This window comes from Sebastes umbrosus, chromosome 7 (assembly GCF_015220745.1).
Source record: "Sebastes umbrosus isolate fSebUmb1 chromosome 7, fSebUmb1.pri, whole genome shotgun sequence".
In the NCBI taxonomy this organism is placed as follows: Eukaryota; Metazoa; Chordata; class Actinopteri; order Perciformes; family Sebastidae; genus Sebastes; species Sebastes umbrosus.
The window spans coordinates 4,902,314-4,918,662 of NC_051275.1; the positions used below are offsets into that span (position 1 = coordinate 4,902,314).

A 16,349-nucleotide genomic window follows, 5' to 3' on the forward strand; every position below is an offset into this window, starting at 1 on the left:
TTTTGATATATTTAGTGTTACTTATTTTAATGTATTTCCGGTGAACCCCTTCATTTGTTTGCTATTTATATAGATAGATGTAATGCTTATCTGTATTATGCTCCTACCTCTGGTTTATTGTGCCACTCAATGCTAAGTTTTCCACCTGGAGATCAAAAAGTTGTATCTTTTCTTATATTTCTGCACTAAAAACGGGGAAGAATTGCGACACATTAAATTCGTCAAGCGAAGACATTGCGGACATGATATTTACCTACACTTCCGGGCTTCAAAATAAAACGTTCAGATTAGGCTGGTGTAAATACGCACTTTGCTTCAACTACTACGGGAATAGGGATGTTGCGCTCGTGATTGGCACGTGGTCAAGATTTCTGGTTTGAAAGGCCTCGACTGTGTGAAGTCTGTTTATCAAACTAAAGACCATTTAACTATGACATTATCAGCTAATCATCAGTAATGACGGCAGCTAACAGCTAGCTAAGTTGGCTCAGTAAAGCTAGTGGTCGACAGCTCTTTATTCTCTTTATGGGCCAGGACATGAAGCCAGAGTGAAGCAGCCATGCAGACGGTAATAGCGCGGGAGTTTTGAGCTGCGATGAAACCGAATCATTTTCAACAGCAGGATTACAAAATACCACCTCAATGTTCTCTCTCTAATGAGCTGTTTCATTACCACCTCACGAACATGCAGACTGAGAGAATATCACTGCTCTACCAGGACACTCAGTACAATTTATAACCACAGCTTGTAACCGGATATGAGACTGGAGTGAACACCTTGACCATCAAAACATGTGCTGCTGGGACTGATGGAGTCTGGCCTGCTGAGAGGATGTTCTACGTGAACAAAGTCAAAGAAGAAGCTCTTCCAAAGGTAAAACACATGGTCCATTACCTCTCTATAGTCTACTACAGTTTAGAGGCTGGATGCTTATTCAGCTTGTTGCACAGTTTGAGATGATTCTGAACAATTTTTTTTCATAAACTGCAGTTTGCATGGTTTTGTCATTTTGCTTTATATTTGGTGCTCGATGGTTGGTGTGATGGTTGATGTGATGGTTGGTGTGATGGTTGATGTGATGGTTGGTGTGATGGTGGATGTGGTGGTGGATGTGATGGTTGGTATGATGGTTGGTGTGATGGTTGGTGTGATGGTTGGTGTGATGGTTGGTGCGCAGTGGTTGATGTGATTGTTGGTGTGATGGTTGGTGTGATGTTGGTGTGATGGTTGGTGTGATGGTTGGTGCGCAGTGGTTGATGTGATTGTTGGTGTGATGGTTGATGTGATGGTGGATGTGATGGTTGGTATGATGTTTGGTGTGATGTTGGTGTGATGTTGATGTGATGGTTGGTGTGATGGTTGGTGTGATGGTTGGTGTGATGTTGATGTGATGGTTGGTGTGATGGTTGGTGTGATGGTTGGTGTGATGGTTGATGTAATGGTTGATGTTATGGTTGGTACTCAGTGGTTGGTGTGATGGTTGGTGTGATGGTTGGTGTGATGGTTGATGTGATGGTTGATGTTATGGTTGGTACTCTGGTTGGTGTGATGGTTGGTGTGATGGTTGATGTGATGGTTGATGTGATGGTTGGTACTCAGTGGTTGGTGTGATGGTTGGTGCGCAGTGGTTGATGTGATTGTTGGTGTGATGGTTGGTGTGATGGTTGATGTGATGGTTGGTGTGATGGTTGATGTGATGGTTGGTGTGATGGTGGATGTGGTGGTGGATGTGATGGTTGGTATGATGGTTGGTGTGATGGTTGATGTGATGGTTGGTACTCAGTGGTTGGTGTGATGGTTGGTGCGCAGTGGTTGATGTGATTGTTGGTGTGATGGTTGGTGTGATGTTGGTGTGATGGTTGGTGTGATGGTTGGTGCGCAGTGGTTGATGTGATTGTTGGTGTGATGGTTGATGTGATGGTTGGTGTGATGGTGGATGTGATGGTTGGTATGATGTTTGGTGTGATGTTGGTGTGATGTTGATGTGATGGTTGGTGTGATGGTTGGTGTGATGGTTGATGTAATGGTTGATGTTATGGTTGGTACTCAGTGGTTGGTGTGATGGTTGATGTGATGGTTGATGTTATGGTTGGTACTCTGGTTGGTGTGATGGTTGGTGTGATGGTTGATGTGATGGTTGATGTGATGGTTGGTACTCAGTGGTTGGTGTGATGGTTGGTGCGCAGTGGTTGATGTGATTGTTGGTGTGATGGTTGGTGTGATGGTTGATGTGATGGTTGGTGTGATGGTGGATGTGATGGTTGGTATGATGGTTGGTGTGATGTTGGTGTGATGGTTATTGTGATGGTTGGTGTGATGGTTGGTGCGCAGTGGTTGATGTGATTGTTGGTGTGATGGTTGGTGTGATGTTGGTGTGATGGTTGGTGTGATGGTTGGTGCGCAGTGGTTGATGTGATTGTTGGTGTGATGGTTGATGTGATGGTTGGTGTGATGGTGGATGTGATGGTTGGTATGATGTTTGGTGTGATGTTGGTGTGATGTTGATGTGATGGTTGGTGTGATGGTTGGTGTGATGGTTGGTGTGATGGTTGATGTAATGGTTGATGTTATGGTTGGTACTCAGTGGTTGGTGTGATGGTTGGTGTGATGGTTGGTGTGATGGTTGATGTGATGGTTGATGTGATGGTTGGTACTCAGTGGTTGGTGTGATGGTTGGTGCGCAGTGGTTGATGTGATTGTTGGTGTGATGGTTGGTGTGATGGTTGATGTGATGGTTGGTGTGATGGTGGATGTGATGGTTGGTATGATGGTTGGTGTGATGTTGGTGTGATGGTTGGTGTAATGGTTGGTGTGATGGTTGGTGTGGTGGTTGATGTGATGGTTGATGTTATGGTTGGTACTCAGTGGTTGGTGTGATGGTTGGTGTGATGGTTGGTGTGATGGTTGATGTGATGGTTGATGTTATGGTTGGTACTCAGTGGTTGGTGTGATGGTTGGTGTGATGGTTGGTGTGATGGTTGATGTGATGGTTGATGTTATGGTTGGTGTGATGGTTGGTGCGCAGTGGTTGATGTGATGGTTGGTGTGATGTTGGTGTGATGGTTGGTGTGATGGTTGGTGTGATGGTTGGTGTGACAGTCTGTTGAGGTGTAGATCCTGTGAGTGGACTTGTTTAAAGTGTTGTAGTTGTGACAGGATGCAGCAATCGTGGATAAGCAAGTTTGTCTTACTGTAACTGCACAGCAGATGTTGTGGGGTGATTGTTGTTACAGGTTTCAATGCAGCCATTTGGCCTAACACTGGCCTCCTGTAGCATTTGATTTGACCAAGTTATTGTTTTGGTTCCTCGGTGTGACCGCTAGAGGGCAGTCTCACCGTAACTCATCCTGTAAAAGGATATAACCCCGCTCAAGCAGAGAACAATTAGCACAAAATTACATTTGGTCAACTGAATAATGTGGAGTTGTAACCTCAAAGTGTCACCACTAGATACAAATTAAAAACACATTTTATCTAGTGGTGACAGTTTGTTTGTTTCTGATTGCGTCAGTTTGTTTGACTTTATTTTGAAAGCATTCAACGGAAGTGCTAGCATAACTGTCATGTCGCTATTGATGCTAGCTTAACGGATTACATATTGCAGTTCCCCACTATGACCACAGGAGGGCGACAATCACTCCTTTCTAAATGAACTCCGGTCAGTCGCCATCTCCACCTAACGCTAGCGTTAACACAGTCACACCTTTAATCAAGACTGTTATCGTGGTAAACTAATACATCCACAGAGGTAACTTTATATCACAGAATGTTTTAAATCTTCAAAATCTAAAATGAAACAGTTTATCCCAAAAATATATCTTAACATATAATTTGTATAAGAGAGGCATCTGAACTGCTAAACGTTTTGATTTATTTAGTGTTACTTATTTTAATTTATTTCCGATGAACCCCTTCATTTGTTTGCTATTTATATAGATTAGATAGATGTAACGTTTATCTGTATTATGCTCCTACCTCTGGTTTCTTGTGCCACTCAATGCTACATTTTCCACCTGGAGATCAAAAAGTTTTATCTTATCTGCAATAAAAACAAATCACGAGTGTACTGCCCTCCAGTGGTCGCGGTGAGGAATTGCAACACATTAAATTCGTCAAGGGACGACATTGCAGACATGATAGTTACATGACTTCCGGCTTTCAAAATAAAACGTTCTTAGTGAAAATACGCACTTTAACTACGACGGAAATACGGATGTTGAGCTCGAATAAGAGCACGTGATCACGATTTCTGCTTTGAAATGTCATTACTGTGTGGAGTCTGTTTTTTGGAGCTAAACATCACTTTGCCATGAATCAGTAATGAAGGCAGCTAGCTAAGTTGGCTCGGTAAAGCCAGTGGATGACAGCTCTTTATGGGCCAGGACAAGAAGAAGCCAAAGTGTGCCAGCTGCTGCTCCATGCACAATGAAACTATGAATCGTTTTCACGAACATGCAGACTGTGAGAGAATATTAGTTACTGCTGAGAGGATTTTATTTGTGAGTTTGCAAAGTCAAAGAAGAAGGTCTTCCAAAGGTAAAACACATGCTCCATTACCTCTCTGTAGTCTGCTACAGTTTGGAGACTGGATGCTTATTCAGCTTGTTGCACAGTTTGAGATGATTCTAAACACATTTTCTATTAACTGTTGTCTCTGTGACATTCTCTTCATAAACTGCACTTTATGTCATTTTGCTGGTGCTCAGTGGTTGATGAGGTGGTTGGTGTGACAGTCTGTTGAGGTGTCCTTAGATTCTGCAGCAGTCATTGATAAGCAATGTGATCTTATTGTAACTACACAGAAGGTTGATGTGGGGTGATTGTCATCACAGCAGCCATTTGGCTTTATGCCACACTGGCCTCCAGCATTTGGCAGATGTTTTATGTCTGTATACAGTTGCATATTCTTATGCAGCCCACAGTTAATCTGTGGTGTGAACCACAGTGCTTCAGTCCCAAACCCAGTGAGTTTGTGGGTTAAACTGTAGTATTGTCCTGTACTCTGTGAATCTCTGGCATGGTTGCATGGTAAATTACTACTTTGTACGGTGAACATTATAATTTATGGTGTAAACGGGCTGCAACGACATCTTTTTTTTATTTTCAAATAATCTGTCGGTTATTTTTGTGATGAAGCCATTAATAATTTACTCCATAAGATGTTTAAGGATAGTGAAAAATGCCTCTCACAACACTAAAGTAGCTTGTTTTGTCCGACCAACAGTCCAAAACACAGATTAACAGATTAAATCACCAAGTAGCTTTATTATAGAAACACCAAATGGTTGATGTTTGATAACCTACAACACTGATTTGCACAGAAAGTGTGTCTATTAAAAGCCATACAGGAGCATTTTGAATGAAGAGAATAAATTGTACATTTCAAAACATTGTCATCTCTAAAGAGAGACAAAGTCTTGCCCTCTTTCCAGGCTAGCCTCTGTTTCGATGGATTCATTCCCATCGTTGCTCCTTCTGAAGCTTCTCCAGCTGATTTGTTATATTGGGGTTCTCTGGCCATATTTTAAGATAACTGAACAATGCTGGTTAGTAAAAATGGACATATTATAATGTGGATGAAACATAATGTTTTTTGTTGGCATTCAACAACTACAGCTCCCATGACAATTTGTGACTAAGACTTGCTGGAGCTTTAATTGTTCAAGTCAGATTCTTCAATGCCCAATCAACATAAACTATATACTGTCTGCAACCACTGCACATCTCATCACATAGCTTAACTTTAAAAACAGTGGAGGTCCTTCCTGTCTGCCACCAATAGACACTTTAACTGTAGTGTTCACGTTCCACACCTTCGTGGTTAATACTGTATCACACAAACAGCTCAACACAAACATGTACTGTATTCGCAAACATAACCACCAATTCACACATTTTTGTAAATGCACTCATATGGCCATCAGTTTTGTAAATATATATGATATAATCTGACTCTAATGTGTGTGCTTCATGTTTTAATTAATGCTGACATATTTGACTGCTGATATGTTTTAATAAGGGCTGTCAAAGTTAACGGGATAATAACGTGTTCAATTGTTAATTTTGGCGAGAAAAAACTGTCATGGTCATCTTCAAACGGGTCCCTTGACCTCTGACCTCAAGATATGTGAATGAAAATGGGTTCTATGGGTACCCACGAGTCTCCCCTTTACAGACATGCCCACTTTATGATAATCACATGCAGTTTTGGGCAAGTCATAGTCAAGTCAGCACACTGACACACTGACAGCTGTTTGTTGCCTGTTGGGCTGCAGATTGCCATGTTATGATTTGAGCCTATTTTTTCTGAACAATATTTCTCATTGTTTTGTGTTGTTAATTGATTTCCAATAATACATATATACATACATTTACATAAAGCAAGCATATTTGCCCACTCCCATGGGGAAAAACACTTGACAAATCTCCCTTTAAGGTACATTTTGAACAGATAAAAAATGGGAGATTAATTTGCGATTAATCGCGATTAACTATGGACATTGAGCAATCTTGCGAATAATCACGATTCAATATTGTAATCGATTGACAGCCTTAGTTTTAATGCTTTGCTGGTTTGACTCACCAGTTGCATCCTCATAGACAACAGTGACCGTCTTCCACTTGTAGTACTGCACTATGTCCAGCACAGCTCGGCTTATGGAGGTGTATTCAGGATAGAGGTTGATGTAGAAGCTGTCTTTGTTGTCCACTGAGGGGTGTTTCCAGCGTGTCTGGATGTGAGGGACTTCCAGAGCGTTACAAATAGACTGGACCGCACTGACAGATGAGCTGTGAGAGGGGCCAAATACCGCCCCAACGCCCAAAGCCAACTGGTCGCAGGCTGAAACAAAGTGGAGATAGAGAAAATAACAAATGACCATAAACAATCTCTTTTATTGATTCTTCGACACAAAAAGCTTTCAGAATTAAACAAGATCCTCCTTACCTCTTCTTGAGGCCTCAAAACTGTCAAATAGGTTTATTCTCTGGATGTCATAGGTCAATGTGGTGTTTGGCATTAAGGTCCGGTTCCTGTTTATGTTGGTTACAGCAAATTTAAAGGCCAGTTCTTCAACGCTAATGGGCTCATTCTCAAGCGTCTCAAAGATGCCGCCTGTAGGAAGAGCAGAAACAGTGGTGGTGTGAGAGTGGTAGCCAGATCACACTGAAATAATAGCAGAAATGTTATTGATCGAATGACTTCACTCAGCGTAGTTATTCACCTCCATTATAGCGTTTGAAGGTTACCACGACTGGATTCTGACAGTTGCATAATGTGGCCCAATTTTCTATGTTACTTCGACTACATAATGCTACTAAGGCACCTGGTTCAGATGACAGGGTTTAATCTCATTCAGAGAAAAGCTTGACCTTTACTGACTTCACCCTATTTACATGGCCTAAATTTCATAAGCTGACACAATGAGGTGCGGGATGATTTGGTTAGAAAAGACATGGCTCACCTTCGTTTCATTATAGACCAGTTCCACAGCTAATATATCTACTATTTAACATATCCATTAAAACATTATATCATGGCAGACTTTTAAAAACATCTCATGCCATCTTCTTTGCAACAGTAATTCAGCCCAGCTCAACAGATGAACTGTTGCACTTGTTCACCTCACACAGTCATATTTCCAATATTTTTCAATTTACTGCTCTAGACAACAGTCACCTTTGATGAAATCCTACTTAAACGTGTACCCACGAGCTTGTGATTTATAGAATCACATAGTGAAGCCGCCAAATATAATGTAATTTACTGTGAAGAGGTTAAGTTTGTCTGTTCAGGCTGCCAAAAACACTGTTGCTATGAAAGGCTGTCTTCCATTAAAACCCCAATACTTTACTTTCTAAATACATTATGTCTTCTTGTCTACATGTTTCTTTTTAGCTGATTAGTTGCCTTCTTTATTCTGGACTGACTTTTCTGCCATGTGGATGTTTAATATGAACCATTTAGGTTCTCTAATAGAAGACATGGAGTTTTCATTAATACCATACCAGCATCTGTGGCTTCTGCTACTTGATATGACCAAAGAATCTATATATTGTGATATTTGGTGGTCAGTCTGTAATAACCTAACATTGCTTCAAGTGTAAACTACAGTATTTATAGAGAAGCTGCTTCATTGTCCCTTCATATTGTAGTTTTAAGAGAAGGACTTAGAGGCTAAATGATGCTGCAGTGGATTAATATCATTCACTCCTCATGTAGAAACTGCACATTATATATTGTAAGACTAAACATTTTTCATTTACTAAAACATAATCATCAGCCGTGCAAAAGGGATTTCCTCGTCATATCTGTCTCTATAGTCATTATTTTAAGTACCAACATGCAGCTGAAAGAAGCATAACGGAGCACTTTTCAGAGCACAACCGTCATTTTAGAAACCTGATGATCTCGTGTGTATTATATTTAAGGATGCAACTGATAATATTTTCATGATCAATTAATTGGTAATTACTGTCAAAGTTAACGTGATAATAACGCATTAACACAATTTTTTTTTAACGGCACCAATTTCTTTAACGCATTAATGTAATTCAATCTTTCGGAGGTTGTAGCGGGCTCAGTTTTAAAGCTAGAGTGAAGGAGGATAAATAACGCTCCAAAAACTGGCATGGCCATTTTCAAAGGGGTCCCTTGACCTCTGACCTTCAAGATATGTGAATGAAAATGTGTTCTATGGGTACCCACGAGTCTCCCCTTTACAGATATGCCCACTTTATGATAATCACATGCAGTTTGGGGCAAGTCATAGTCAAGTCAGCACACTGACACACTGACAGCTGTTGTTGCCTGTTGGGCTGCAGTTTGCCATGTTATGATTTGAGCATATTTTTTATGCTATTTGCAGTACCTGTGAGGGTTTCTGGACAATATCTGTCATTGTTTTGTGTTGTTAAGTGATTTCCAATAATAAATATATACATACATTTGCACGAAGCAAGCATATTTGTCCACTCCCATGTTGATAAGAGTATTAAATACTTGACAAATCTCCCTTTAAGGAACATGTTGAACAGATAAAAAAATGTGCGATTAATTTGCGATTAATATTGCAAATAAATATTTTAATCGATTGACAAATTTTTTTGTTTTTAAAATATCTGAATATCACAATTTTCCTGAGCCCAAGGTAACACCTCCAGATTACTTGTTTTAATAACATTTCAAAATCCAAAGCTAATCAGTTTACAATAGATAGTTATTTCTGTCAATTGACTTGTCAATTAGTTGACTTATCTTTTCAGCAAATCATTTCAGACTAATTGTTTCAGATGCTCAGAAAATAATGAGAAAAGAAACATCAGCGTAATTGAAAAGGCACCTAACAGTAATAATCTTAAGTATCAACCTTTATCAAGTAAGTAATGACAAACACAATATATTTCAAATAAGCGACAACACTGCAATTGTCTGTTGCCTGCCTTATCTTCCTCTTTATAGAAAACTCCTTTAGTAGATGCAGTCTGACAATGCCATTTCCCGCTACATAGGGCGAGGAGATAAACACTAACCAATGCTTTTAAAATGAACTAAGACCACAACTGTCACAATTTAATTTCAAGATTAATTTCTCTTTTAAGCCCATTTCAGCTGGCTGTGTGTGCCAGGGCCACGGGGAGGAGGGTGTTTCAGAGTTGAGAAGATCATTCTAAAAACCGTCCAACTGTTAATCCACCGCGCTGTTCCAGAAAGATCACGGGTCTACTAGCATGCCATGGCTGGCATTATGGATATATATTACTCCAGCGGGGCATGAGCGCTACATACAATGCTTTACATTTCAGTTACATAAAGTGCAGCATGAAGAGCATTAGGATTAAGGCCAGAAAAATGTTGGATTGTCACTGGATTGTCGCCACCTGCATATAGGGCGGACAGACTCGTGTGAGATTCAGTGTTCTTATCCCTGCTGAAAATGCCCATGCACGTCGATTTCACCCAAGCCTTTCAAATGTAAATCATTTAAAACAGCTGGGCCTTCAGTGATAGGATTTCTGAAATAATACATTCAGGGTTAAATGTTTGTTCTCACCACATTGACATTCATGAGTGCAGACAGAATCGAGGCCAGTTCTGAGCAGTCAGGGTAAGTCACTTTCTTTATCCTAAACCATATCGGAAATGAACTGTTTTGCTGCAGGAAGAACCCTGTGTATGTGGCAAACTTGAAAACAAGGACTAAAGGAAGGTACTTTTAAAAGCTCTGCCATTTTCAAAGTTGTTAATCAATAGTTACATTAACCATGAACACAAATCATGAAGATGCCATTTCGATGCTACAATAGTTTGCAAATGACCTCACGTCAACACAGAGGCTACAGATGGCAATAGGTCAATGCACCCCCTAACAGTGTTTGAAGAATTGCCTGTGAAATTGTGATTGATTTGGAAGGAGAAAGGGCCTTTAAAAAGCTCCCCTTGAGACCTTGATTGTGAATGACCTTTTTCTTTGGTGTAGCATAGCCTCAAACCCCAAACTGAGAGAGCCTTGTCTGGACTCCCTGGTAACTAAAAGCATGCTTGAAAGTGCCAATCCTAATTATGGTCACCAAGCCTCAGTGAGCAGCTGCTAGGACCTGTTAAAATTCTTAATTCTTTCCACTGGAATATGAAATTTTCATTCCAAAATACAATAGCCGTCTTCCAAATTTGCCAAGAAATTTTATTCCATCTCAGCATCTTTGATGTCTCTTGAATATAAAAGGGGAAATAAACATGAGTTTTGACCAGACCGTCTTGATGTTTGTTTGCTTCCAGTGCAGAGGCTGCAGTAAATGTCACAGGACCTATTAAGGATTCAACAAAATAATCCTAGTGGCAGCATCACAGCATCATTTCCAATCAGCGATTTTGTTTTCTTCATGCTTTAACGGGGCTGTGAAAATACATGGTGCAGTTTGTGCAAAAGGCAAAAATAGCTGCTGCTTTTTAGATTTTCTGATTTACATTTTTGTTGCTGACCTCTAATCACACTCATAATAACATGCATCCATCCTGATGCAAGAGCTGAAAATACAGCCGAAATATGTAGGCCTACTGTATGCCTCTGCAAAGTGTATTAATGGAAAATAATAAAAAATGAAAAAACAGTGAATAATGAAAAAGCTAAATTTGAGACTATATACCACTTCCTAAAATGAAATAAAGTTAACTTATAAATTCAGCATTTATCAGTAGCTTTTAATAATATATTGATTTTCCATTACAGGCCATTTCATTTAGTGCCTCCTCCGGTGAGAAATGACTGTAACTTCGTTGACTATCCTACAGTAGGTCTATAAGCTTAAGTCAAAAAATAAAAACAGACCTGTTAGAAGCTGTCAGACAGTGGCAGCATCCGGTCACGTCTATAGACCGCTGTGTCCAGTCAGACGTGTATTTGGTTGGAAGTTTTTATATTTGAAATAAGCTATATAAACTATTTACACACACAACTTTTATTGCCAGCAAAAGACAAATATATCTATTTTATTGCACTGCTCACTTATTCATTTCCTCTCTGAAGCTTTGTGGAAAGGCACATCCCACAGTGAAAGAAATCACATTTATCTCTCCTCTCATTTCCACCTGAGATAAGATCTTAAATTTCTGTTTAAAGTATAATGAGTTTCTTGATTTCCAGAGGGCGACCCGGGGGATTCAGTGTGACGGCAGTTTGTTTGCATCTCAGCATGAAGAGCGCTGGTCCAAGCAATCAGTGCTGGTCTACATCAGCAAAACACTACCATCATATTTATAGTGTTTATAGTAGCTGAGCTCTTTGTTAAAACATGTCTTTGAACAACACACATTATTAATACACGTGAGATGGTTATATAGACTCTATCAGGGAATGACTGTTAGTTGGTTATTGTGCAGCAGAGTACTAAAGCTCAGCTATAATCAGTCAGTTATTATCACACCCATAACCACCATCAACCATCCAGACATCTGAAGTGAAGCAGCAACAATACTCCACTTCATTTCTGGAACAGTGGTTTCACGTTAACTTTTATATTCATGTGGTTGAAAACTGAACTCAGTCTTATCTCTTGCATGCATTTTCAATTAAAATACCCCACAAAATATTATGCGCATATCAACAGGGAAATTATTAAATTTGTCTCTACCCCAGGCTTTAGCATTTGCGGTCCAATGAGATTGAGTCAACATTGATGTCCAGAGCGGCGTTTAATGAGTCCTCTACTGTTCAGGCAGACATTTTTTAAGTATGAGCGCCTTTGTGATAGAAGAGCTATTCGCACACAAACGCCCGGGCCACACTGCCTGCATGAGCAGCGCATGTGCGTCACGGAACCTCATGCTTTTTATTTCGGCGCCCTTTTTAACAGGTTAGAGCAGCCCCAAAGTCGGTGTGTGCAGCGTTGCTCGGCTACGTTTCAGCTTCATCTCTTGTAGTGAATCAAGGTCTCACCTATTTCTTCCGCGTGCCACGCGATTCACAGCAGAAACAGGGAAAATGATCTTCTGGCTGTATATTTACATCATACCAGCAAAATGACTACAGTTTCAAGTTAACGTCTGTATCTGTGGAATATTTCACAGACATGAAAAAAAGTAAAAATGTATTTTAACTCAACACTTCCTGTTTCCGATTCTAAATAAAAGCCCTATAGCACTTTTCTGTGGACAGAATCCCTTCAAGGCTTTCATTCAGAAATATTTGCAGGACAGAAAGCACTGGCTTATAATTGTGGATTATTATTATTATTTACAAATGAGCACACGCTTCTTAAACTTGTTCTGTCTAAAATAAATATAAATTACATTTATAATTAAATTAAATGGCAAACTCTATGTAGAAAGAAAGGGCTGGCAGTAGCAGTGCAGCAGCAGCAACGCTGTCGGTGTGGACACTACATCCATGAGAGACGCAGTAGTTCAGTTCAGTGAGGTATAGCCGTCACACGCTGCTCACGCAGGCAGTATGGCCCGGTAGTTGGATAAGTTGAGCATCTTTGGAAAAAAATATACCTGATAAAGCACAGACCAGATCCACTCCTTCTGTTCTTACATTTCACAATAAAAGCCCTAGTTATACAGTATAATATTCCGGGCGTGTATTTTGCATTTTTGTGCCGTTTATTCGTCACACCCCTGGTGTGTAAAGGTCTTAACATTGAGTTAATGCAACTCTATAGATATCACATAATGTCTTAAACATGATCAATAATTTGTGAAATTGAAAATAGTAAAATAAGATGAAAACATCTTTGACGAAGAGATCGATCCTGTATGGCTTTGCAACATGATGCTGTGGCCTGTAAGCAAACCTGCCTGAACTCAAGCTTTTTAGCAGCACTGTGTGGTCACTTTTTGAGTGTAAATGCCCAGACACACCAAGCCAACATCAAAGAACTAGCGGCGATGAAGGCCGACTGTTGTGTCGCCTCACGTTGCCTTTGTCTTGGCAAAAAAGTTGCATTTGAACACACTGCAAAGACTACAGCCGACGGCCAGTTAGCACGTACGTTCTGCGCCTGCTTGAGAGGAAATAACTCTCCACACCAGCACGTGGCGGTAGTTTGTATTCGTCATACAAAAAGGGAAACCTGAAGACCTCGGTCTGTGGATATACAAGTCGTTGTTATGATACTGTACATACATGAAACAAAGCAGTGTTTGCCGACCATTTTCACACCACTCTCACTCACCACTTAGCTTCATTCCATATGGCCAAGTTGTGAAAATATCTGTGTATTGGAAGGATCAGATGAGGTGAAGATGAAAAATGAGAAGAGCCCTCTGTGTGTGCTCATGACTACTCGTTTGCTTGCTTTCCTCACTTCCGTTTCTCTTCTCGTACCCTGATTCGCTTAGGTTGAACAGCCAGTCAGAGTGATTTCTCTCACCGACGAGCACCGCCGCCGATTCAACATGCTGAATCGGCCGAAAAAACCTCTGTCACGGGCAGACTAGAGATGACGGTGCAGGACACACCGCAAAAACTAGGCTGACAGACGCTCTCCGTCGGCCCCAAACTGTCCGACGGCCAACCGGCGGCTTGGTGTGTCAGGGCCTGAACTCTAAAAATGGGTCATGGGATCATGGCTCAGTGCTTCTTTATACTCTGCACTTGTACTTTTCATGGAGTAGGACAAACTAGGTCTGTAAATGGGATTCGTTTTCTATACTGATGCAGAGTAAATAGGGAATAAGCACCTCACACTTTCTGTTTGCAGATGACACATGGATCAATGCACTCACTTAATAGTCTATTGACAAGCAAATGAACAAATGGACAAGAAAGTTGGAGCTGTCTGGGATCATTTATACTTGAGTAATTACAAGTTTGAGCGTAGAGGTGCATTTAAAACTATAAAGTTAGAGCAGACATCACTGTCTTGTGAGACACTTTATTGTGCATTGTAAAAGAAGAATGCAATCATCCATACTCAGTCCTCAAAAATAAAATAAAATGAACAATCTATGTATACCTTCATATTAAAGCCCAGCTTCTTTTCAAAGCTTCATCCTTGTAATTTGAACGCTGAGAGAGTTCACTGTTTTTTTTTTTATCAGGGCTTTATGATTAATGCAATTTATAAAGAAAGGTGGAATGCAAATTCTTGCTATAGCTATCATTAATTACTTTCCAATATAATTTTCAGGATCACTGAGCTTCTATCTCATCTTTAATAGGCCAGACAATGCTGTGGGGTGATGCATGCTAGGAGGTCACAAAAACAAAAGATTCTGCTTGTGCTGCAGGCAAATGCTGATAAAGCCTTAGGCTTTGCTTTTTATAGACTTGTGTTCCTCCCTTCAGTGCTCAGAGCAAGAAAAATATCAGGGTTCAGGTTTAGGCAGCTGGGTGGACCTTTTTTAATCCAGAAACCCAAAGTAAGATGTTAACATTAAGGAACTGATCTTTAGATCCTGATTCTAATCTGTGATTTTGTGACTCTGTGCAATTATCACATGAAGGGGAGTCTTTTAAGGCAGAGGAACACAATGACGTAGTGTTTTGCTTTCTCCCCTCTCCCCATCCTGGGCCAGTTCCCAGTGAGACCCCCCACCCCCACCTCAACAACACCACCAGCACCACTCCAACCTGGGCCCATGCCAGACTGTGAATGAATGAGGAGGTCCTAACCAGTCTACTATCTTCGTTTGATGTGGAGCACTGAGGTTTCTCTGTTTATAGGATAGCTGCTTGCGACCCAACAACAAAACATTTAGACCGAAAGAATAAAAATCAGGATAATGATCTTTATCAAATCCACCTAATTTATTCCACCGCTGGATGTAAAGCTATTACACAGGGAGATGATTATATCAAAGGATATTTTTCTGGCCAGTATAGCTAATCCCACCTTTCACATAATATGGGTCAAATCATAAATAAACAAATTAGATATCGCTAATAAATTAATCATGCAAGCAAGAGGAAACGGAAATTTAACAACCAGCAAAATGGAGTGGAGGCCAAGCCACAAGCTGCTGCTTCTGTGCTCTCCCCAATGATGAGATTTGGTCGCTGCCTAAGTACCATATTTGGGGAAGAGACTTTCTGCATAAAGAAGATTAGTGTTAGTTGTTTAAGGGCTTGAGGGAGAAGATTTACCATTATTACCAACCACAGTGAAAAGAGTGGAAGCCAGTCACAAGCTGATGCCAGCACTTGCCAAGACAGAGAAATGTTAATTGAACCAAGCCACACACCATATGGGAGAGATTATGATGTGTGCGGGTCATGAAGAGAATGACAAAGATTAGGTGGCCTCGGAGAGTGATAGATGATTTAGAGGGATTAACAATATAGAGAACAGATCGGGACTGTTAGAACGGAGAGGTGGCACTGGCCTATTAGCCTCCAAAGTTATGCAACTGCACAAGTCTGAATGGTAAAGTCTTTAGAAGTAGAGGGAAATTAGAAAAATTCAGAGTTGCCCTGGGCATTGAACGGAGCAGAGAGTCCTGAGGCCTAAATTAAAAAAGTCGTTTTCATGATGCAATCTTCTAACCCACGAGAGGAACGGAGGATAACCAATGGGTGAGGAGCAGAGACCATTAATTTTCCAGCAAACACTAGCTCATTGTTACAAAGTTACATCATAAATCAAAGGGGGATCGTCGGAGCAAGAGCTCTGTTTGTGTAATTACAAGTGAAAGCAGAGTTCTTGTCAACTCTCAAAGGCTTTACAGATGGACTCAGATCCACATTCACAGTTGTCATTGGCCATCAGCATACATACTCTATGCCCCAAGTCTAAATAACTTTAGAGTTTGTTAGGTAGAAGAGAAGCCTCAGTTTAGGGACTGCCCACTCTATACTCTTTAGGCTCTGTATCCATTTCACTTTCCTCAGTGCCAAAGACATCATCA

General features: G+C 40.5%; 1 protein-coding gene and 1 long non-coding RNA gene across 3 annotated transcripts in view; one reads left to right on the forward strand and one right to left on the reverse strand.

Annotated features, from left to right (window-relative positions):
• LOC119491697 (glutamate receptor ionotropic, kainate 1) overlaps positions 1 to 16,349 on the reverse strand; it is a 29,671-nt gene that overhangs the window by 11,835 nt on the left and 1,487 nt on the right. For both annotated transcript variants that reach the window (XM_037775895.1, XM_037775896.1), the window contains exons 2-3: positions 6,948 to 7,115; positions 6,585 to 6,842 (exon numbers count right to left, since the gene is read on the reverse strand). In XM_037775895.1, coding sequence (XP_037631823.1) covers positions 6,585 to 6,842; positions 6,948 to 7,115 — 426 coding nt within the window. The remainder of the gene's footprint in view (positions 1 to 6,584; positions 6,843 to 6,947; positions 7,116 to 16,349) is intronic.
• LOC119491704 overlaps positions 273 to 16,349 on the forward strand; it is a 42,879-nt gene continuing 26,802 nt past the window's right edge. Inside the window, exon 1 of the long non-coding RNA XR_005207642.1 lies at positions 273 to 874. This is a non-coding gene — a long non-coding RNA (uncharacterized LOC119491704). The remainder of the gene's footprint in view (positions 875 to 16,349) is intronic.